This window comes from Balaenoptera physalus, assembly GCF_965194825.1.
Source record: "Balaenoptera physalus genome assembly, chromosome: 13".
NCBI lineage: Eukaryota > Metazoa > Chordata > Mammalia > Artiodactyla > Balaenopteridae > Balaenoptera > Balaenoptera physalus.
This window is the reverse complement of record NC_138892.1, coordinates 60347221-60369756: the sequence shown is the minus strand read 5'-3', so window position 1 is coordinate 60369756 and position 22536 is coordinate 60347221. Positions and strand designations below refer to the sequence as shown.

General features: G+C 40.3%; 1 protein-coding gene and 1 long non-coding RNA gene across 2 annotated transcripts; both read left to right on the top strand.

Annotated features, from left to right (window-relative positions):
* The first annotated feature begins 566 nt into the window (after nt 1-566).
* On the top strand, nt 567-22002 carry LOC309641669. Its single transcript, XR_014252728.1, has 3 exons — nt 567-6151; nt 16450-20285; nt 20630-22002. It is a non-coding gene; the product is annotated as an uncharacterized lncRNA (long non-coding RNA).
* Nucleotides 10849-14842, top strand: OR10P1 (olfactory receptor family 10 subfamily P member 1). Its single transcript, XM_082421858.1, is given in 3 exon segments — nt 10849-13333; nt 13335-13623; nt 13627-14842. Coding segments are annotated over 3 exon segments (924 nt in total). The 5' UTR covers nt 10849-13268; the 3' UTR covers nt 14197-14842.
* Nucleotides 22003-22536: the final 534 nt, after the last annotated feature.

Sequence of the window (22536 nt, the reverse complement as noted above, 5' to 3'; positions counted from 1 at the left end):
GAAGGAGAAAAATAGGAATAGGAGAGTAAGAGATACAAATTATTATGTATAAAATAAGTTACAAGGATATACTGTACAACATAGGGAATATAACCAATGTTTTACAATAACTATAAAAGGACTATAACCTTAAAAATTGTGAATCACTATATTGTACACCTGTAACATATAATATCGTACATCAACTATACTTCAATAAAAGAAGAACCAAAAGTTGACAAGGCTTTCTGTAGGGTTCGTGATGATCCACTCATTTTCTCAGATAAGTCTCAGCTATGAAGAATGAACTGAGTAGGACTTACTCAGAAGTGACCGAGTTTATTCTGCTGGGATTCAGAACATCTTCAGAAGTATGGATTATCTTATTTTTATTCTTCTTGCTTATCTACATGGTCACTGTGGTGGGAAATATCAGCATGTTAGTTGTCACTAAAATAGACTCCAGACTTCATACACCTATGTATTTCTTTCTCAGAAATTTGTCCTATTTAGATCTCTGCTACTCCACAGTCATTGCTCCCAAAACTCTGGCTACTTTCTTTCTTTCTTTTTTTTTTTTAAGCTGGTGAATTCTATCAAACGTTTATTTTTTTTTTATTTATTTTTTAACATCTTTATTGGAGTATAATTGCTTTACAGTGTTGTGTTAGTTTCTGCTGTATAACAAAGTGAATCAGCTATATGTATACATATATCCCCATATACCCTTCCTCTTGCAGCTCCCTCCCACCCTCCCTATCCGACCCCCCTAGGTGGTCACAAAGCACCGAGCTGATCTCCCTGTGCTATGCGGCTGCTTCCCACTAGCTATCTATTGGACATTTGGTAATGTATATATGTCAGTGCCACCCTCTCACTTCATCCCAGCTTACCCTTCCCCCTCCCTGTGTCCTCAAGTCCATTCTCTACATCTGTGTCTTTATTATGCCCTGCCCCTAGGTTCGGCAGAACCAGTTTTTATTTTTTTAGATTCCATACATATGTGTTAGCATATGGTATTTGTTTTTCTCTTTCTCACTTACTTCACTCTGTATGAGAGACCCTAGGTCCATCCACCTGACTACAAATAACTCAATTCCATTTCTTTTCATGGCTGAGTAATATTCCATTATATATATGTGCCACATCTTCTTTATCCATTCATCTGTCGAGAGACGTTTAGGTTGCTTCCATATCCTGGCTATTGTAAATAGTGCTGCAGTGAACATTGTGGTACGTGACTCTTTTTGAATTATGGTTTTCTCAGGTATCTGCCCAGTAGTGGGATTGCTGGGTCATATGGTAGTTCTATTTTTAGTTTTTTAAGGAACCTCCATGCTGTTCTCCATAGTGACTGTGTCAATTTACATTCCCACCAACAGTGCAAGAGGGTTCCCTTTTCTCCACACCCTCTCCACCATTTATTGTTTGTAGATATTTTGATGATGACCATTCTGACCGGTGTGAGATGATATCTCATTGTAGTTTTGATTTGCATTTCTCTAATGATTAGTGATGTTGAGCATCCTTTCATGTGTTTGTTGGCAATCTGTATATCTTCGTTGGAGAAATGTCTATTTAGGTCTTCTGCCCATTTTTGGATTGGGTTGTTTGATTTTTTGATATTGAGTTGCATGAGCTGCTTGTAAATTTTGGAGATTAATCCTTTGTCAGTTGCTTCATTTGCAAATATTTTCTCCCATTCTGAGGGTTGTCTTTTCGTCTTGTTTATGATTTCCTTTGCTGTGCAAAAGCTTTTAAGTTTCATTAGGTCTCATTTGTTTATTTTTGTTTTTATTTCCATTCCTCTAGGAGGTGGGTCAAAAAGGATCTTGCTGTGATTTATTTCATAGAGTTTCTGCCTATGTTTTCCTCTAAGAGTTTTATAGTGTCTGGCTAAAGGTCTTTAATCCATTTTCAGTTTTTTTGTGTGTGTATGGTTTAGGAAGTGTTCTAATTTCATTCTTTTACATGTAGCTGGCCAGTTTTCCCAGAACCACTTACTGAAGAGGCTATCTTTTCTCCATTGTATACTGTTGCCTCCTTTTTCAAACATAAGGTGACCATATATGCATGGGTTTATCTCTGGGCTTTCTATCCTGTTCCATTGATCCATATTTCTTTTTTGTGCCAGTACCATACTGTCTTAATTACTGTAGCTTTGTAGTATAGTCTGACTACTATAGTCTAGTCCATTTTTCTTTATCAAGATTGCTTTGGCTATTCAGGATCTTTTGTGCTTCCATACAAATTGTGAAATATTTTTGTTCTAGTTCTGTGAAAAATGCCATTGGTAATTTGCTAGGAATTGTATTGAATCTATAGATTGCTTGGGTAGTATAGTCATTTTCACAATGTTGATTCTTCCAATCCAAGAACATGGTGTATCTCTCCATCTGTTTGTATCATCTTTAATTTCTTTCATCAGTGTCTTATAGTTTTCTGCATAGAGGTCTTTTGTCTCCTTAGGTAGGTTTATTCCTAGGTATTTTATTCTTTTTGTTGCAATGATAAATGGGAGTGTTTCCTTAATTTCTGTTTCAGATTTTTCATCATTAGTGTATAGGAATGCAAGAGATTTCTGTGCATTAATTTTGTATCCTGCTACTTTACCAAAGTCATTGATTAGCTCTAGTGGTTTTCTGGTAGCATTTTTAGGATTCTCTATGTATAGTATCATGTCATCTGCAAACCGTGACAGCTTCACTTCTTCTTTTCCAATTTGGATTCCTTTTACTTATTTTTCTTCTCTGAATGCTGTGGCTAAAACTTCCAAAACTATGTTGAATAATAGTGGTGAGAGTGGACAACCTTGTCTTGTTCCTGATCTTAGAGGAAATGTTTTCAGTTTTTCACCATTGAGAAGGATGTTGGCTGTGGGTTTGTCATATACGGCCTTTATTATGTTGAGGTAAGTTCCCTCTATGCCTACTTTCTGGAGGGGTTTTATCATAATTGGGTGTTGAATTTTGTCAAAAGCTTTTTCTGCATCTGTTGAGATGATCATATGGTTTTTCTCCGTCAGTTTGTTAACATGGTGTATCACATGGATTGATTTGCTTATATTGAAGAATCCTTGCATCCCTGGGATAAACCCCACTTGACCATGGTGTATGATACTTATAATGTGGCATTGGATTCCGTTTGCTAGTATGTTGTTGAGGATTTTTGCATCTATGTTCATCAGTGATATTGGCCTGTAGTTTTCTTTTTTTGTGGCATCTTTGTCTGGTTTTGGTATCAGGGTGATGGTGGCCTCATAGAATGAGTTTGGGAGTGTTCCTCCCTCTGCTATATTTTGGAAGAGTTTGAGAAAGATAGGTGTTAGCTCTTCTCTAAATGTTTGATAGAATACACCTGTGAAGCCATCTGGTCCTGGGCTTTTGTTTGTTGGAAGGTTTTTAATCACAGTTTCAATTTCATTACTTGTGATTGGTCTGTTCATACTTTCTGTTTCTTCCTGGTTCAGTCTTGGAAGGTTATACCTTTCTAAGCATTTGTCCATTTCTTCCAGGTTGTCCATTTTATTGGCATAGAGTTGCTTATAGTAGTCTCTTAGGATGCTTTGTACTTCTGCAGTGTCTGTTGTAACTTCTCCTTTTTCATTCCTAATTTTATTGATTTGAGTCCTCTCCCTCTTTTTCTTGATGAGTCTGGCTAATGGCTTATCAATTTTGTTTATCTTCTCAAAGAACCAGCTTTTAGATTTATTGATCTTTGCTATTGTTTTCTTTGTTTCTATTTCATTTATTTCTGCTCTGATCTTTATGATTTCTTTCCTTCTGCTAACTTTGGGTTTTGTTTGTTCTTCTTTCTCTAGTTCCTTTAGGTGTAAGGTTAGATTGTTTACTTGAGATTTTTCTTGTTTCTTTAGGTAGGCTTGTATAGCTATAAACTTCCCTCTTAGAACTGCTTTTGCTGCATCCCATAGGTTTTGGATCGTCGTGTTTTCATTGTCATTTGTCTCTAGGTATTTTTTGATTTCTTCTTTGATTTCTTCAGTGACCTCTTGGTTATTTAGTAACGTATTGTTTAGCCTCCATGTGTTTGTGTTTTTTACGGTTTTTTCCCTGTTATTCATTTCTAATCTCATAGCGTTGTGGTCAGAAAAGATGCTTGATATGATTTCAATTTTCTTAAATTTACTGAGGCTTGATTTGTGACCCAAGATGTGATCTATCCTGGAGAATGTTCCGTGCGCACTTGAGAAGAAAGTGTAATCTGCTGTTTTTGGATGGAATGTCCTATAAATATCAATCAAATCTATCTGGTCTATTGTGTCATTTAAAGCTTCTGTTTCCTTATTTATTTTCATTTTGGATGATCTGTCCATTGGTGTAAGTGAGGTGTTAAAGTCCCCCACTATTATTGTGTTACTGTCAATTTCCTCTTTTATAGCTGTTAGAAGTTGTCTTATGTATTGAGGTGCTCCTATGTTGGGTGCATATATATTTATAATTGTTATATCTTCTTCTTGGATTGATCCCTTGATCATGATGTAGTGTACTTCCTTGTCTCTTGTAACATTCTTTACTTTAAAGTCTATTTTGTCTGATATGAGTATTGCTACTCCAGCTTTCTTTTGGTTTCCATTTACATGGAATATCTTTTTCCATCCCCTCACTTTCAGTCTGTATGTGTCCCTAGGTCTGAAGTGGGTCTCTTGTAGACAGCATATAAATGGGTCTTGTTTTTGTATCCATTCAGCAAGCCTGTGTCTTTTGGTTGGAGCATTTAATCCATTCATGTTTAAGGTATTTATTGGTATGTATGTTTCTATGACCATTTTCTTTATTGTTTTGGGTTTGTTTTTGTAGGTCCTTTTCTTCTCTTGTGTTTCCCACTTAGAGAAGTTCCTTTAGCATTTGTTTTAGAGCTGGTTTGGTGGTGCTGAATTCTCTTAGCTTTTTCTTGTCTGTAAAGCTTTTGATTTATCCATCGAATGTGAATGAGATCCTTGCTGGCTAGAGTAATCTTGGTTGTAGGTTCTTCCCTTTCATCAATTTAAATATATGGTGCCCCTCCTTTCTGGCTTGTAGAGTTTCTGCTGAGAAATCAGCTGTTAACCTTTTGGGAGTTCCCTTGTATGTTATTTGTCATTTTTCCCTTGCTGCTTTCAATAATTTTTCCTTGTCTTTAATTTTTGCCAATTTGATTACTCTGTGTCTCAGCGTGTTTCTCCTTGGGTTTATCCTGCCTGGGACTCTTCTGTGCTTCCTGGACTTGTGTGGCTATTTCCTTTCCCATGTTAGGGAAGTTTTCGACTATAATCTCTTCAAATATTTTCTCGGGTCCTTTCTCTCTCTCTTCTCCTTCTGGGACCCCTATAATGCGAATGTTGTTGTGTTTAATGTTGTCCCAGAGGTCTCTTAGGCTGTCTTCATTTCTTTTCATTCTTTTTTCTTTAGTCTGTTCTGCAGCAGTGAATTCCACCATTCTGTCTTCCAAGTCATTTATCTGTTCTTCTGCCTCAGTTATTCTGCTATTGATTCCTTCTAGTGTAGTTTTCATTTCAGTTATTGTATTGTTCATCTCTGTTTGTTCTTTAATTCTTCTAGGTCTTCGTTAAACATTCTTGCATCTTCTTGATATTTGCCTCAATTCTTTTTCCGAGGTCCTGGATCATCTTCACTGTCATTATTCTGAATCATTTTTCTGGAAGGTTGCCTATCTCCACTTCATTTAGTTGTTTTCCTGGGGGTTTATCTTGTTCCTTCATCTGGTACATAGCCCTCTGCCTTTTCATCTTGTCTCTCTTTCTGTGAATGTGGTTTTTGTTCCACAGGCTGCAGGATTGTAGTTCTTCTTGCTTCTGCTCCAGATATTATTGAGGCATCCAATCTTCAAAAATTAAGACCTAACTTGGTGGCTACTCCCCATCAGAGAATGTTGTGGCTTATAAATTCATCTTCCTTATTGTTCAACTACTGTCACAGAGGCCTTTATAGTACCTCCTTGTGTTGGAGGGTCTCCTGCAGAGGTGGTAGGTGGCTGTGGCTCACTGTGGGGACAAGGACACTGGCCGTTATGCTTTTTATATGATAATTTTTATTACTATTTCCCTATTGTGGACTGAACCAAGAAATAGTGTGAAGAAGAAAAACATGGCAATTTCTGAAGACTCATTTAACTATGACATCTTGTGCATGACAAGCAGAATTGTGAAACCAGAGTGAGTAATGACAAATCTCTTGTTTTAGATGTTTGTTTTATTTTCTGCAAAACATGATAGGGATCTGGTCATTTGTGTTAAGTATGATTCAAGTCAGGGGAATAGAACAGGAAATGGAGTATGCATTAGTTTGCATGGACTTTTAAACTTAGTCTTTAAAATAGTCTGTGATATATAAAATTCTTGAGAATTTTAAATGAGAAATCCTTAAAACATAGACTGTCTAGTCCATGTGCACGTTTCTTACTGGTACCAATTCACCACCAGAATCCAGCTCTCTTTATTCCAAATTCCATATTTTTTTTGCAAAATACCTTACCCAAACCTAGATTAGGTAAGAGAAAAATATTTCTTAATAAGTAGGTTTTATTCCCCCTAATCCTAAGGATTTGTATATTTGGTAAGGAAATTTTCTGATTAACTTTTTGTTTTGAGGAGAATATCATCTTAATTATGCAAGAGGACAGAATCCCTCTAAGATATCCTTTTCATTTAAAGTGTCTAATGTGCCTTCTGGAGTTCATAGTTAAAAGAAATTTACATCTCTAATGCAGCAAACCCTGGAGACCAATCAAAAACTCACATAGCACTCTTCTGTTGTTGCCATTAATCACCTTGGTCCTTAGAGAATATTTATACAAATATTTTTAGTTAAAGATGAAGTCACCCCCAGGGTAGCATGTTTGGGGCCAGTCGACTCTGATGATTTCCAAATAGTGTGATTCCCAGTGGATGTCTAAAATAACACTGCATTTTCACAGTTAAGTGTGCCAGTTAGAGAAATACCTAAGAGAGTTGGAATCATGCCTTTGAGGTTAATGAGAAAATGGGACTCCACAGGTCTCAAAGTACAGTTGGGGTGTAGGGTAGCTAATTTCTCAAACTTCCTCTAACAATTTGATCTGTTTTACCATAATTAGCTATAGGTTATACCAGGGCAACCAGATGATTCCCACTGGGGGAATGAGACTTTTGCATCCTGCTATGAATTATCTTAAAGCCCATGGAAAATAACTCACAATTTTAATCTGTCTCATTGGGCCCTATTAAAAAGTAAATTTAGTCAAAGAACAAAATGAGAAAGAACTTTAAGAAATCTCTGAATAGGTGATTACAGGGCAAGATAAGCTTGAAATAGCTTTAAGTAGTACATTACATATTTAAAACTATAGAGTCAGAGACAAGTGTTTACTTAAGTTTTCATACTTGTCATACACACACAGACACGCACACACACATACTCACAAGAATCTCTTGGGTGAATGTCAGCATTATTGGAGTAGTTTCCAAAGAGTCCACATGTTAAAAGTAATTTTAGTACATATTCAAACACTATTATTTTCTGACTCCTTCCACAGGGAATTATATCTGCCCTTGACCACATCTTCTTTTAAAGAAATCTATTTGAAAGAGTGATTTGTAGCTTCCTGTTTAAATTCATTTTACATTTCTTAACGTCTGGAAGTTAGTTTAAAATTTATTTACAGTTATTTTTCCTCCAGTGGAAATAGCCATCTTATATTATTCATCAGGTTTAATAAATATAATCTAGAATAAATTGGGGAAAAATAAAAACTCTTTTTCTAAAACTGTTTTCTTTATATATGGACAAATTTGAATCACTGTTTCTCTTCTAACACTCACATGTAAAGTAACATTTTACCCAATTTCTTGGCATTTTAAATATATATATTTACATATGTATTTTAAAAATCAGTTTGAATAGTAAGATGCAATTAAACCATTTCTCCTGAGATGCTATTATTGGGAGAATGAATGAAGATATTTCCATTAGTCAATCAGATAAACACATTACAATCTTTACTTCACTCAGTTAATATACTCATTATTTGTATTCCCTTCAAGGTCACATATACAGATTATAGATTTTATATATATCATCTCAGGGCTATTGTTTGATTGATTAGATTGAGCAGTTGCTTTGAACCACATTAGAAACTATTGTCATATGATGCTCTAGCAATATTCTCAGCTAGTCCTTTTAACCAGAGCTGCCACACAAGAGAATAATAAATTAATTTCACTACTCATGATTTAGGATTTGATATCAACTAAATATCAAAATCATATCACAAGCAACCTGTAATAACAATTACGTATGCACAGGATTTGAGGAATGGCTACCAAAAAAATCCTTGTCCAAATCTTCTCAAAGACATCTATTATACTCAGCCATCTTTAAAGAGTTTTCTCCCTGTCACCCACCAAGAGTTCAAAATAACTCTGGGAAGATAATTATGGGGAGGAATTCTCTATGATGATTAAAATTGGTAAATATGAAAGAAGAGAGTGAAATGGTAAAAATGATGAATCTGTAATCTACATAAAACAATGCATAGGGTCTTTCTACTTATATTTTCAGAATAATTGAAAAGGAAGACAAGGCACTATGTTAGCTGTTCATCAAAAATAAAACATTTTATACCTTCCAATTGAGGCTAATTCCAGACACTAAATAATTAAGCTGTAATTCAAAGGTTTCTTTTACATTTCCCAGAACCTCATATCATTTAGAGGTGGAAGACTTATTATTTTTTAAAACAGAGGTAATGTTTAAATTTTAAAGCTTTTCCTTAAAGTAGAAAAATATTCTTGTTATCATTTTTAGTGAAATAAGAGAATTTCAGTTTTGATGATAGGTTATCAGATGATTGTGGGACAGAAATTAATTAATGATATATTTAATTATAGTTGTCTATCTTATAGCATTAATGCATATAAATAATCCCCCCAAAGATTGGAAACCATATTCTACCTAAAGATAGAGGGTGGGATCAGGAAGGAGTGATACAATGGATATTTAAATTTTAGGTACCCTCTTTTAGTGTTTATTTAACACTTTCAAATGCATAATGTTTTGTGTTTTTTTTATGTCAGAGAAGTGCTTTAAATAATTTAATTTAACAGACAGTTCAAAATGAATTCATTCTATATGCTTCCTAAATGAATAACCAATTAGGATACACTTGAATAAGTTTAATCAAATGAGAATTTCATATTTTTGAAGGCAGTCTATTTCATTTTCACATGGTTCTGCTTCTTAGAAAGATTTTCTTCATACAAAGAGGAAAGGTGCTTCCTGTTAGTTCCTCCCATTGTTTTAAAAGCTACCTTTTTCTTCTTTAAGAATAAATCAGGGCTTCCCTGGTGGCGCAGTGCTTGAGAATTTGCCTGCCAATGCAGGGGACATGGGTTCGAGCCCTGGTCTGGGAAGATCCCACATGCCACGGAGCAACTAGGCCCCTGAGCCACAACTACTGAGCCTGCGCATCTGGAGCCTGTGCTCCGCAACAAAAGAGGCGGCGACAGTGAGAGGCCTGTGCACCGCGATGAAGAGTGGCCCCCGCTCGCCACAACTAGAGAAAGCCCTCGCACAGAAACGAAAACCCAACACAGCCAAAAATAAATAAATTAATTAATTAATTTTTAAAAAAAAGAATAAATCAAACCTCTTGTCCTTTTACATGTGTAATGATAATAACTTTGGGTTTCTTGTATAATATTCAGCTTCCCTAACAACTTCAGTCAAACCTTATCTGTCAAGACCAAACATAGCAATCCTGTCCACCCTTATGTTCTTGCTCTATTATTTTACCTGGGTCTTTCAAATGTAGTAGCACTTAAAATTGAACAGAATTATTTATTTATTTATTTGAAAATATTTATTTGGTGCTCGCTTCTTGAAAGATGTAGATAAAGTCTGTGGACTTCTTGGATTGAATATTTTGGAAATCACTGATGACCATGATACGCTTTTAAGCAGCGTATAAGTTATTGTGGAGAGGGATTCCAGGGAGTTATAAATGCTATTGAGAATAATAAAGTTAGGTGACAAAAACAAGTCATATGTGACACACTCTTTCTTTGATATACCCATAAAACAGTGAAGAAGCAAGGGAGGGAGTGATCCTGTTTCTTTGGGTAACTTTTAAATAATTTTAATAAATGTAATACTTTTAATAAAATTGCATATGTCACATTATCTTGAGAGCTAAAATGTCACGAAGCGCCAGATTTTTTTTTTTAAAGTGTAAAAATGTTCAGACTTGACTATGTTCAGATACAAGCACTGTAAATTCTGTCCACCAGATGGCACTGCTAGGGAGCTTTTCATGGACAAGTCCTATACTCTATACAGTGAAATAAACTGCCTCTGAACTTAACTAACTGGTAGGATGTGAATATAGTTATATGTCATTTCCTTCCTTACAAGGCATTTATTCAGCAGTTAGTAACTTGGACTGATTGTATTGTGTATATTGAAAACACATATAATTTGGTAAAAATTTGTAAGTATACAAAATCCTATTCTGGGTTATTATACTTATTACCAGATTGGTCAATGTTGCCAGATCAATCAATAATTATTAACAAACACTTGACATCTGCTTTTCCCTAGTGACAACTGTATATAGAAATTGAGAAAATATTATTTTTTGAGTCTTACCTAAGCATTATTTTTAAAAATTCAAAAATTAACACCAAATGACTGTATGCATAGTGCTATCTAGGAAAGGGTGTAGACACTGATTATATGCTTTGGTCTGTGTATTTGGGAAATTTCTCTTGAGTCAGGTGATCCGGTCCCAAAGATTACTTTTGCATTATGTAATTTGTTTGGCTTTTTCCTTCTGATGAAAGTAGAAAAACTTCATAAAATTAGAAGTCTCAGAAATCCTGCCAAATGGATGACTCTGAATTGTTTATGCTATAATATGTGAGCAATATTTGCTGAAGAAATTTTCATTATTCTGAATTACTCTTAAAGGATATGCACATGTTAGATGGAATAACAACTATCACAAGAGATATTATAAAGTCAACTACGATACTGCACGACGCCCAGCACACAGCAAGCTCTAAGTGTCAGCTAGAGAGTAAATGACTTAAGGCCAAAAATATGGTGAGTGAGCAAAGTGAGGGTGGGGAGGAGATTAAGTGTCTGAGCAATGGGCAGAAGTTTGAGACCCTTTTGCTTAAAGATGAAGATGGCTGGCTAATCTCCATGTATGGGGTAAATGGGGGTGATACAAGCTCTGCAAATCTTGGGAACCCAGACTTCTAAAAGACTCAAGGCCAGTTTCCTGTCTTTGTCCAAATAGTACATGACTTTAAGCAAATAACTTAATCTTTTTGTTCATCAGTTCCCCTGTCTTTATAAGTGGATTCATTCATTCATTTAATAAGTGTTTAGCTGAACACTTGGCATGTACAGGGTACCATGCTAGTTGTTCTGGTGATTCAGTTAGCCTCTAAGACAGTTGATAACTTAGTGATCCAGAGCACAGGAGCTGGAGTTAGACAGGACTGGATTTGAACACAGACTTTCTCAGTTACTGGGTATGTGACTTTGAGAAAGTTACTGTCTGGGCTTCCATGTGCTCATCTGTAAAATGGAGAAAATAAGGTTCCTATGTCATAGTGTGATTGTGAAGATCCAAAGGTTTCATGAATATTAAGCCGTCTAGCATAGTGCCTGGCAGGGACCTGGCACTTGGGAAACATTAGCAGCTGTGAAAACAGACAGCCCCTCACTACCTCCCCAACTTGCCCTGCAAAACCTTACAGTGGAGGGCTTCCCTGGTGGCGCAGTGGTTAAGAACTTGCCTGCCAATGCAAAGGACACGGGTTCGAGCCCTGGCCCGGGAAGATCCCACATGCCGCGGAGCAACTAAGCCCGTACGCCACAACTACTGAGCCTGAGCTCTAGAGTCCGCAAGCCGCAACTACTGAAGCCCTTGCGCCTAGACCCTGAGCTCCACAGCAAGAGAAGCCATGACAATGAGAAGCCTGCGCACCGCAACGAAGAGGAGCCCCCGCTCGCCGCAACTAGAGAAAGCCCGTGCGCAGCAATGAAGACCCAACGCAGCCAAAAATAAATAAATGTATTTTTTTAAAAAAACCTTACAGTGGAGACTCTTCTCTAAAAAGTGCTGGAGACTCTTCTCTAAAAAGTAATGTCTCATGACAGTACCAGCAAAGGTGCTTTCCTCAAATACTTGAAGGCTGTCTGGTACAAGAGAGCTTTGACGTTCTATAAAATACAAAGAATTTAGCCAAGACCAATATAATGAAGACTTCTCCTACAGGCAGAGCAGGCCAACGCTAGACAAGGCTACCTCAATAGATGGTGAGTCTCCCATGACTGCAGATGCTCAAACAGACACCACACGGCACCCTTCTAAGATGTTGTAGATAACATCCGAGCATTGTCATGCTCAAATATATGACCCTTAAGGTTACTTTTAACCCTGAAATTCCATGGGTAATTATTTCTGACCATGAGGAGCAGAGATGCTACCATAGGGGAGGGAGAACTTGAGTTGAGCTTGAAGGATGAGTGGGATTTTAATAGAATGCATAGAAATATTCCCTGCAGGAGGCCCTCTCTATGGAAATGCATGGAGGCCTGGGAGAACAGAGTGTGGACAGCTGGTATCGCTGATCACAGGGCCCAGATAAGAGGAGAGTGAAGTACAACACGGCCAGTCCCTGCCCCACTCCCCTCACAAGGCAGGTGCCAGAACCTGACAATCTATGAAAAAGATTCTGCAGAACCCCAAAGCGGGATACAATTGGGCATTATTATCACACACACAGTTCACATCATTGCACAACATTCTAAATCCACAGCCCACCATAGTGATCATTAGATACAGGCTTGGGACAGTCCCTGACTCAGTCCACTGTGGGGGGCTGCATAGTTTCTTTCAGGCTGGGGTTTTGGTCCAGGGAATACAAAGAGGCCTAGGACATAGCAGCTACCCCATCCCTATCCTGTCGAAAGACCCAGAGTACACCTCGGAGTCAGGCCTGCACGCAGGACCCAGAGCACAGGGAACAGTGAGAAATACATGGAATCTGGACTCAGGAGACTTAGATTCAAGTCCATGCCTGCCACTCCCTCCACATACCTCCAGAAAATTATTTAACCCTTCTAAGACCCACGGCCTCATCCATAAAGTGGAGACCCTAACTCCCTCAATTGATTTGAGAGGGACTGTATGAAAGGTGCCTTATGAAATTATAGGAACTGCTGATTGTTTCTATATAAACGTCTCTTTCTTGGCTATACCATAGGCTCTAGCCTGAAGGGATGGCTAAAGTAAATCAGACTCTGCCTGAATTCCTCCTTCTGGGGTTCTCCGACCTAAGGGCCCCCTCTTCTGAGGGTGCTTCTGGTCTACCTGGCCACCTTGCTGGGTAACTCTCTGATCATCCTTCTCACATGGGCCAGCCCTACCCTTCACTCGCCCATGTACTTCTTCCTGCGCCACCTCTCCATGGTGGAGCTCCTCTACACCACTGACATCGTGCCCAGGACCCTGACTGACCTGGCCTCCCTGCACCCCTGCACCATCTTCTTCCGGGGCCGTGCAGCCCAGATGTGTGTCTTCATTGTCCTGGGCATCTCAGAGTGCTGCCTGCTCACAGGAATGGTCTATGACCGCTAGGCTGCCATCTGCCAGTCCCTGCACTCCTCCACCCTCATGAGCTGGCGGGCCTGCATGGCCATGATGGGCATCTCCTGGCTCATGGGCATCATCACGGCCACCACCCATTCCTTCCTCATCTTCACCCTGCCTTTCCCCAGCTGCCCAATCATCCCACACTTCCTCTGCGACATCCTGCCAGTACTGAGGTTGGCAAGTGCTGGGAAGCACAGGAGCGTGATCTCTGTGATGACAGTCACTGTGGTCTTCATCGTCGTCCCCTTCTCTCTGATTGTCACTTCTTACACCCGCATCTCGGGTGCCATCCTGGCAATGGCCTCCACCCAGAGCCGCTGCAAGGTCTTCTCCACCTGTTCTTCCCACCTGCTCATGGTCTTCCCCTTCTTTGGAACGGCCAGCATCACCTACATCTGGCCCTGGGCAGGCTCCTCTGTTACCACAGACCGCATCCTCAGCCTCTTCTACACGGTCATCACACCCATGCTCAACCCCATCATCTACACCCTTCGCAACAAGGAGGTGACAAGGGCCCTGCAGCACATGGTGAAGAGGCAGGTCCCCTCACCCTGATGGGACTCAGGGGTTGTCTGCTCACTCACTGACTGCTACTCCTCCCAGCCCTCAGGTGCTGGTTTCAAACCCAGCCTAACAGAAACTATGCAGCACCTCAAAGAGATTAGGCTTCCTGGCAGAAAGCGTTGGCATTAAAACAAAGATAAATCTATATCTTACCTCCTCTCCCACACCCCAGACTCACTACCAGAGCATGAGTTATTAGGATGAGGCAGAATGGAAGGGAATGCTGCCTATGGGGAAGAGCATTTAATCTCTTCGAGGTTGTTCTGGATCTGTGAGCAAGGTGATTGCCATGGCTATACCAGTAGTCAGAGGTCCGTGTCAGTCATGAAGGCAGATGTCTAGGAACTTGACATCCAACTAAGTGACCCACCCAGAGGCCATGGAGGAGTTTACCTGGCCCTTTGACCTAGTTTTCTCCCAGAAACACACTGCAGTCTTATGCCCTGGATGCCTTTTTTTTTTTTTTTTAACATCTTTATTAGCATCTTTATTGCAGTATAATTGCTTTACAATGGTGTGTTAGTTTCTGCTTTATAACAAAGTGAATCAGCTATACATATACATATATCCCCATATCTCCTCCCTCTTGCGTCTCCCTCCCACCCTCCCTATCCCACCCACCTAGGTGGTCACAAAGCACTGAGCTGATCTCCCTGTGCTATACGGCTGCTTCCCACTAGCTATCTATTTTCCCTGGATGCCTTTTAGAAAAGAGGGAACTGTTACCCCCTTGAAATACTCCACATGAATATTCTTCCCTGCCTTTCCCCATCCTTGATTTCTGACATCATCCTTAACTGGTGATAACACATCCAACTGGACAAGAGCATCTCCCCGGATTCCCTATTCTTATCCCAACATGTGTCATAAGCTTGATCCCGTACCTCCTTCTCTGGCATCTCAGACTGGGTGAAGCCCTGAGGCCATCCTGGATGGGAACTAGAGAGTAGACACTTAACAGTCACTGTGGCCACGCAGCACTTGACCCTCCCTCCTTTGGGGAACTCTCCACTTTAGAAGTCTGGTAGGGAGAAAAACCATCACCCTCTGTGAGCTAAGAACATGTCCTAGCCCCCTAGGCACGTGACCCGGTTGCACCAGTCGGATGCACCCATGCCTGACTTTGAGTAGCAAATGCCCACAAGTGGCAGAGAGCTGCCCTTGCTCTCTGGCAACAGCAAAGAAAGCTGCAGCAGCAAGTTTCTGATGTAGAAGTGGCATCTGGTCCCTCATGGAAGCACCAACCGTTTCCTCAACTGACCAACTCATGTTTGGGAGTTACCCCTGGTTAATGATTGATTACAGTTTAGAAGTGTTTCTGGAAGGCTCCCTGGAAGAAGTGACTTGATGCAGTGTTTCTAACCTTCCTCACATCATGGCACACATAGAAAATGCTAATATTTGAATGGCACACCAGAGTAAACTGAAGGGAATTTGGAGGCATCTAGATAGGACTTGATGGAAAAAAATTCAATGCACTCTCTTTTTACTGTATAATTATAAGGAAAATAAGATATACAACAGTATGGAAGTTTTTGAATACTGGTTTTACATAAAACTTCCAAATAAAATATTTAAATTTTTATACGAAACTTGAGCTTGCTTCCGTGAACATAAATTTTGTATTAGCTTTTGTACTTGAAAAATGACTAAACACCTCCTGATCAAAATTTTTTATTTATTTTTTAATTCAACTATAGTTGATTTCCTGATCAAGATTTTTAAGTATTAATTTCTTTTTTTAATAAATTTATTTATTTATTTATTTATTTATTTATTTATTTATTTATGGCTGCGTTGGGTCTTCGTTGCTGTGCGTGGGCTTTCTCTAGTTGCGGCGAGCAGGTGCTACTCTTCATTGCAGTGTGCAGGCTTCTTATTTCGGTGGCTTCTCTTGTTACAGAGCACAGGCTCTAGGTGCACGGGATCAGTAATTGTGGCCTTCGGGCTCAGTAGTTGTGGCACACGGGCTTAGTTGCTCTGCGTCATGTAGGAGCTTCCAGGGCTCGAACCTGTGTCCCCTGCATTGGCAGATGGATTCTTAATCACTGAGCTACCAGGGAAGTCCCAAGTATTAATTTCTTAAAATAAATATCGTCATCACAAAAGAAAACTATTCACAGAAGTGGGTGATGAAAAAATGTAAAATCCTTTTTCAAGGTCATTCAAAATTTTGCAAGAGTTTAAATTATAGGTAATTTTTTTTTTTTATTTACTAGCTCTTCCTTTTCTTTCATTGACAAGGGTAATGTTGAAAATTCTTGTTGATGATGAAGAAGAATTTCATATCCAATCATATTTTTCATGCATGCAGAACGTGTGTGCATTTTTAGCACAGCCTCCGTGTGGCCGGCTTAGATACCATGATAGGGAACATCAACAAGCAACTGAAGGAAGATTCAGGACCAGTAGAGAGCTGGACTCTCAGGAGGCCCCTTGGACTCTTCACCCTCCTACCCCTGAGGGCCACACCTTGGGTTGTTCATTGTGTGCCTTGGGCACAGAGAAGCCCACCTCCTCCACAATTCCACATGCTCCTCATCCACACTGGGCAGCAGGATGCACCGGAGCTGGCTGCAGGGAGTAGGCATGGAGGTTGCAGAGCACATCATGGGCTGCCTTCCTCCCACCGAGGCCAAGCAGTGGCTACCGCTCATTCTTCTCAGCAGCTGCAGGAACCTCAGGGTGTATCACCAAACCTCACTCCTTTGGGGCTTGCCCCTGAGGAGTCTCAGGCCAGGCTGCTTATGGCCAGATGCAATGGGCCTGGTGTCTCCGTCTATTCCAAGAGCCCACACATCCAGAAACCAAGGGCTAAGAGGATCACTCTCTTACAGAACACCTGCAATCCGTGTGGTCTTCCTGCATGCCATGATACACCCGTTGGGAAACTCAAGTTTAATACACTCACTCAGAAAACACAATTGACAAACTATGTCCCAGAGATGTGGGGCAAAAGGGAATAAAACACAACCTAATGGGGGAGAGAGACCAATTAACAGTCAACTACAATCTTACAATTTTATATGAGATGTGTACCGAAGATAGGACAGTAAAGGGAATTCCCTGGCGGTCCAGTGGTTAGGACTCTGCGCTTTCACTGCCGGGGTGCAGGTTCAGTCCCTGGTCAGGGAACTAAGATCCCGAAAGCCATGTGTTGTGGCCAAAAAAAAAAAAAAATAGTATGGTAAGGAGCACAAGGGAAATGTCCCAAATCCAGCCTGGGAGGGAGAGAGACAGCTTCATGGAGGATGAAATATCTTAACTGAAGATAACTTAACAAGGGAAAGAAGTAGGAAAGGGAACAGAATGTGCAAAGGTCCAGAGGTGATAAAGAGCATGGCACACTCCAGGAACTGCAGGGCGATTATTACAATATGTAATAATTTATATAAATATAGATATATAATAGACATTATAGTATATAGATATATGATGAGCAACAGGGAAGTAACAAGAGAGGAAACTGGTGCAAGCAGTGACCAAATTTGTTAGGGTATGAAAAGGTCCAGTTAACCACACGTCTCTCCCTTTTGGGTTCTCTACCAACTAGGAAAATACACTGAAATTAGGTAGAAAGCCCAAGATCAGCCTTATTACTAGTCAAGCTGAATTGGAGGGTATGTCTTGAACCCAAGATCACAATGAGCTTCCTCCTCCCTACATTTACCCCCAGTAACAGGCAGAGGATCTGTACACATCACACATCCCTCCAAGCAGGCCTGCCCCCAGCTCACCAGCTAAAGGCAAAGAGTGTGTGCAACCTCAAGCAGGCCAGGCCGAAGAAGAAAGCTAAGGAGGGCTTAGGCCACGCTGGGCAGAAATGCTTTCTACAGTATCATCAGTACGTTCACTCCTCCTGCCCTGAAGAAGCGAGTGAGGGGCTAGAGGGAACGGCAGGTGTTGTTTCCACCCCTCTTCTCTTCTGGGAATGGAATAAAAAAATCCTCCATCTTGTGGAAAACCCAAGGAGCCGGGTAATAGATGTGCTCCCACCTCCACACAGTACAAATCATGAAGGATGTAGGGGTCACTTTAGAATCTGGGGACTCATCCTGAGTCGCAAGATCAGATTTGAGTTTTTAAAAAATCATTCTACTGGTACGAAGACTAGATAATAGTGGCAGGAAAAAGAGATATGGAGACCACTAACCAGTTTATCAGTAATGGTGCCTAGTGGCAAACAATAGATTCCACTCTGCTCATCTTAAGCAGAGAGGAATTATTCAAAGATTGAGCAGTGCACGGAGCCTCCGAGGCGGGGGCAGGGAGCCAGGGTCCTCAGCGGTGCAGCAAGGATGACACTCGACACCCCACAGTGGCAGCCTCAGTATCCACACTACTGCCACCAGGAGCTCGGTTCATACAACCCTGCCCGGCGCACACTGACGGCACTCGGGACAAGACATCACAGCTCTACCACAGCTGCCCCCAGGAGCCAATCATCTCTCCCACGTGCTCTGTGGACTGTAAATTCTGCATCCTTACTCAGCCCCAAACCAAAGTGTCCTGCAGATGAGTCCAACTGGAGGAACCATAGCCACATGCCAGCACCGTAGCTGCAAGGGTAGCTGGGAAAGCAAGTTTTCTGGCTACTACTTTGGGAGAGGGGGTTCATAAGACAGAAAACTTCCCGTACATTAGAGAGCTGTTCAAAAGGTGCTGGAAAGACAGAAAACAAGACAAATGTAGACAGCTACAAATCCCACTGCTGTCACTGGAATCCAGGTGATTCTAGCACACTCTCCATTGGAAAGAAGGGAGAAGAAGTACAGTGCAGTGGGATGGTAGAAACTTGAGACAAAAAGTAAATGATTAGGGCCTGAACGGGAAACACAAAAAGGGAGTGGAGCCAGGATGAATAGTAATAGTAATAGCTAAGACTGTCTGAATACATACTATATCAGTGTAGTAACACGATACTAACCCCTTGATTACCTTATGTAATTCCCATAAAAACCCTATGTGGTAGGTACAGGGATGGATCCCAATTATGTGGGACCTAAAGCTTATATCCTTTGAGAGAGCCCTATTTAATAAAATAAGACAAAAGTACAAATATAAAATTAAGTACAATGTTTATTTTAAATGAAAAAAGAAATGGTTAAAATTATATATATTTTTTTAACTGGCAGATGCCACAAATGAGATACGATCCAGAAGAATAATATATTTTTGTTACTTAACTCCCTGATCACCTCTATGATTCTTTTTCCCTTGTTTTTTGCTGTGTACTCTTTGATTGCCTTCATATTCATATGAACAATGATTTTGTAATACACTTTCTGCAAAGCGATTAGGAAGAAAATTTGTCTTCCCCCTAGCATGGTTGATTGAAATTTGTCGTTCTTTTATTGGTAGTTTAGGAAAAATATATATTTTTAACTTCACCACTCACTTTTGGTAATTTTGTGTAAGTTTTTAGGATTGTCAAATTTAGTCAAACCTCTATCAAGTTTCTTTCATATATTAGCTGTAAATTTTCCCAAAGTTTCAAGTTGTCTTGTGCAATGAATTATCTTAAATAGTCTTTGAACCTCACTCATTAGCCAGTTTGCCCTCAAGGTTTCCATTGCAGTACCATATTAAATTTGTTTTCTTCTTTGATGTCAGTATTTTATGTCTAATCAGCAGGACATCTAAATCTTTTCCCAGTGTGTTTATGTGAGTCACTCCTCTTCACTAACTGACTGGTGTTCAGGTTGACTATTGCCGCATAATAAACCACCCCAAATCAAGTGGCATAAAGCAATAGACAGTTTATTGTGCTCGTAATTTCTGTAGGTCAAGAATTTAGACAGAGCACACCAAGGATGTCTCGTCTCTGCTGCACAATGTCTCTGTCATCAGCTGGAAAAGACTCAGTAGCTAGAAGTGACTTGAACAGCTGGGAGCAGAATCATCTCATGGTTTCTTCATTCACATGTCGGGAGCCTGTAATGACTGAGTTTATTGACCTACACTTGATCTCTCCATGGGGCTTGGGCTCCTCACAGCATAGCAGCTGGTTTCCAAGAAGGAGTGTTCCAAGAGAAAACATCCAAAGTAAGCATTCCAAGAGCCAAGACAAAAGCTGCAAGGTTTTTTTTTTTTAATACTTTATTTATTTATTTTATTTATTTATTTATGACTGTGTTGGGTCTCTTAGTTTTCGTGTGAGGGCTTTCTCTAGTTGCGGCAAGTGGGGGCCACTCTTCATCGCGGTGCGGGGGCCGCTCTTCATCGCGGTGCGCGGGCCTTTCGCTATCGCGGCCCCTCCCGTTGCGGGGCACAGGCTCCAGACGCGCAGGCTCAGTAGTTGTGGCTCACGGGCCCAGTCGCTCCGCGGCATGTGGGATCCTCCCAGACCAGGGCTCGAACCCGTGTCCCCTGCATTAGCAGGCAGATTCTCAACCACTGCGCCACCAGGGAAGCCCGCTGCAAGGTTTTTGACCTAACCCTGGAAGTCACACAGCATCGTTTCCACCATTGGTTATAAGTGAGTCACTAAGGCAAGCCCAGATTTAAGAGTAGGAGGTTTAGAGTCCACCTCTTGATATAGGAGAGTGACAAGGTCACATTGCAGAAGTGCATGTGGGGGACTTCCGTGGTGGTCCAGTGGTTAAGACTCCACACTGCCACTGCAGGGGGCACAGGTTCGATCCCTGGTCAGGGAACTAAGATTCCACATGCTGCACAGCGTGGCCAAAAGAAAAAGAAAAAGAAATAGTGCATGTGGGATGGGAGACATTGCTGCTGCAATCTGTGGAAAATATTATCTGTCAGAGATAGATTATCAAGTAATCCAAGAGCCTATACTTCATGCAAAATCTGTCTATTCCTCTTAATGGGTTACTGTTTTTAATATAATTTGAAATTTCTATTATAATTCACTTCTCAGTATAAGAATAACTTAATCATTCGTCTTTATTGCTTTTGTTTCATATTTCATCATTTTCATCTAGGTTTTCTCTCAGTTCCTTTATAAATAAATCTGAAGATGACAAAGGCAGGTAACTTCATATACATCCAAGTCAATTAAAGGTGTTTTTGATTTCTCACTTTTTAATTGAAACACTCAAAACATCTTTTCAAATTTCAGTTAAAATGAAGCATTTGAATTTAATCAAATACTCCATTCCCATTTTTTAAAAAAAAGAAGAAAATTAATGGTGTGTTTATAATTATATGTGTTCCTGCATTATCAAGTACCTTTCTGATAGGAGAGAAATTTTTTTACTTAGAGGATGAAAACCAAATCCTGCTTACAACATTACACATGTGATGATTGGAAGGTTTTTTTGCCGTATACTAACTTCTCGATCCATACATTTCCAACCTTGTTTCTCCTCCACTTCCCATATTTTTTTGGTGCCAGGCACCATCAGACACATTTTTACCATAATACATCTGGTGCTGTACTCTGTGTTGTAATGCTGAGTGTTATGGCACAGTGGGTAGACGGCGCATTCCTGGAAGTCATTCCTGCATCAGGACAACTAGCAATAACTTAACTGTATTCAAAAATAACTGTGGGGGCTTCCCTGGTGATGCAGTGGTTGAGAGTCTGCCTGCCAATGCAGGGAACACGAGTTCGAGCCCTGGTCTGGGAAGATCCCATATGCCGCGGAGCAGCTGGGCCCGTGAGCCACAATTACTGAGCCTGCGCGTCTGGAGCCTGTGCTCCGCAACAAGAGAGGCCGCGAGAGTGAGAGGCCGGCGCACCGCGATGAAGAGTGGCCCCCGCTTGCCACAACTGGAGAAAGCCCTCACACAGAAACGAAGACCCAACACAGCCATAAATTAAAATAATTAATTAATTAATAATAAATAAATAAATAAATAACTGTGAACCACATAAACCCAGATGGTACCATCCCACCAAACTCAAACTTTATCTATCCCCAACTCAACTTTGCCTTAGATCCAAAAACTGCCATGGCCACTTCAACAGCACCCATCACAAGGGGAAATTGGGCAGAGGAAGTCATAAAGGAGAGAGACAGAAGTTACAACAGACTGCAGTTAAAATATATCACTTTGCAATTTTTATAAAAATATATGAATATAGGACCACAGTTGCTAGAACTTCCTGGCCCTTTTAAGGAGCCCATGCAAGTGAAGAGCCCCAAAAGTTTAAGCTTCACAGTAAATCTACCTCTAAGTAGACTCTTATTATATCAGTTGCAACAAGATGAGGAAACCAAGGCTCAGAGATGTTGAACAACTTTCCCTAGGTAACACAGCTAGGAAATAACAGACTTGAGTTTCCAACCCTAGAGCCCACACTTTAACTCTCTACACCATTAATTCTCCCTCTGATAATGTGAGTTTAGAGAAAGTGGGAAGATG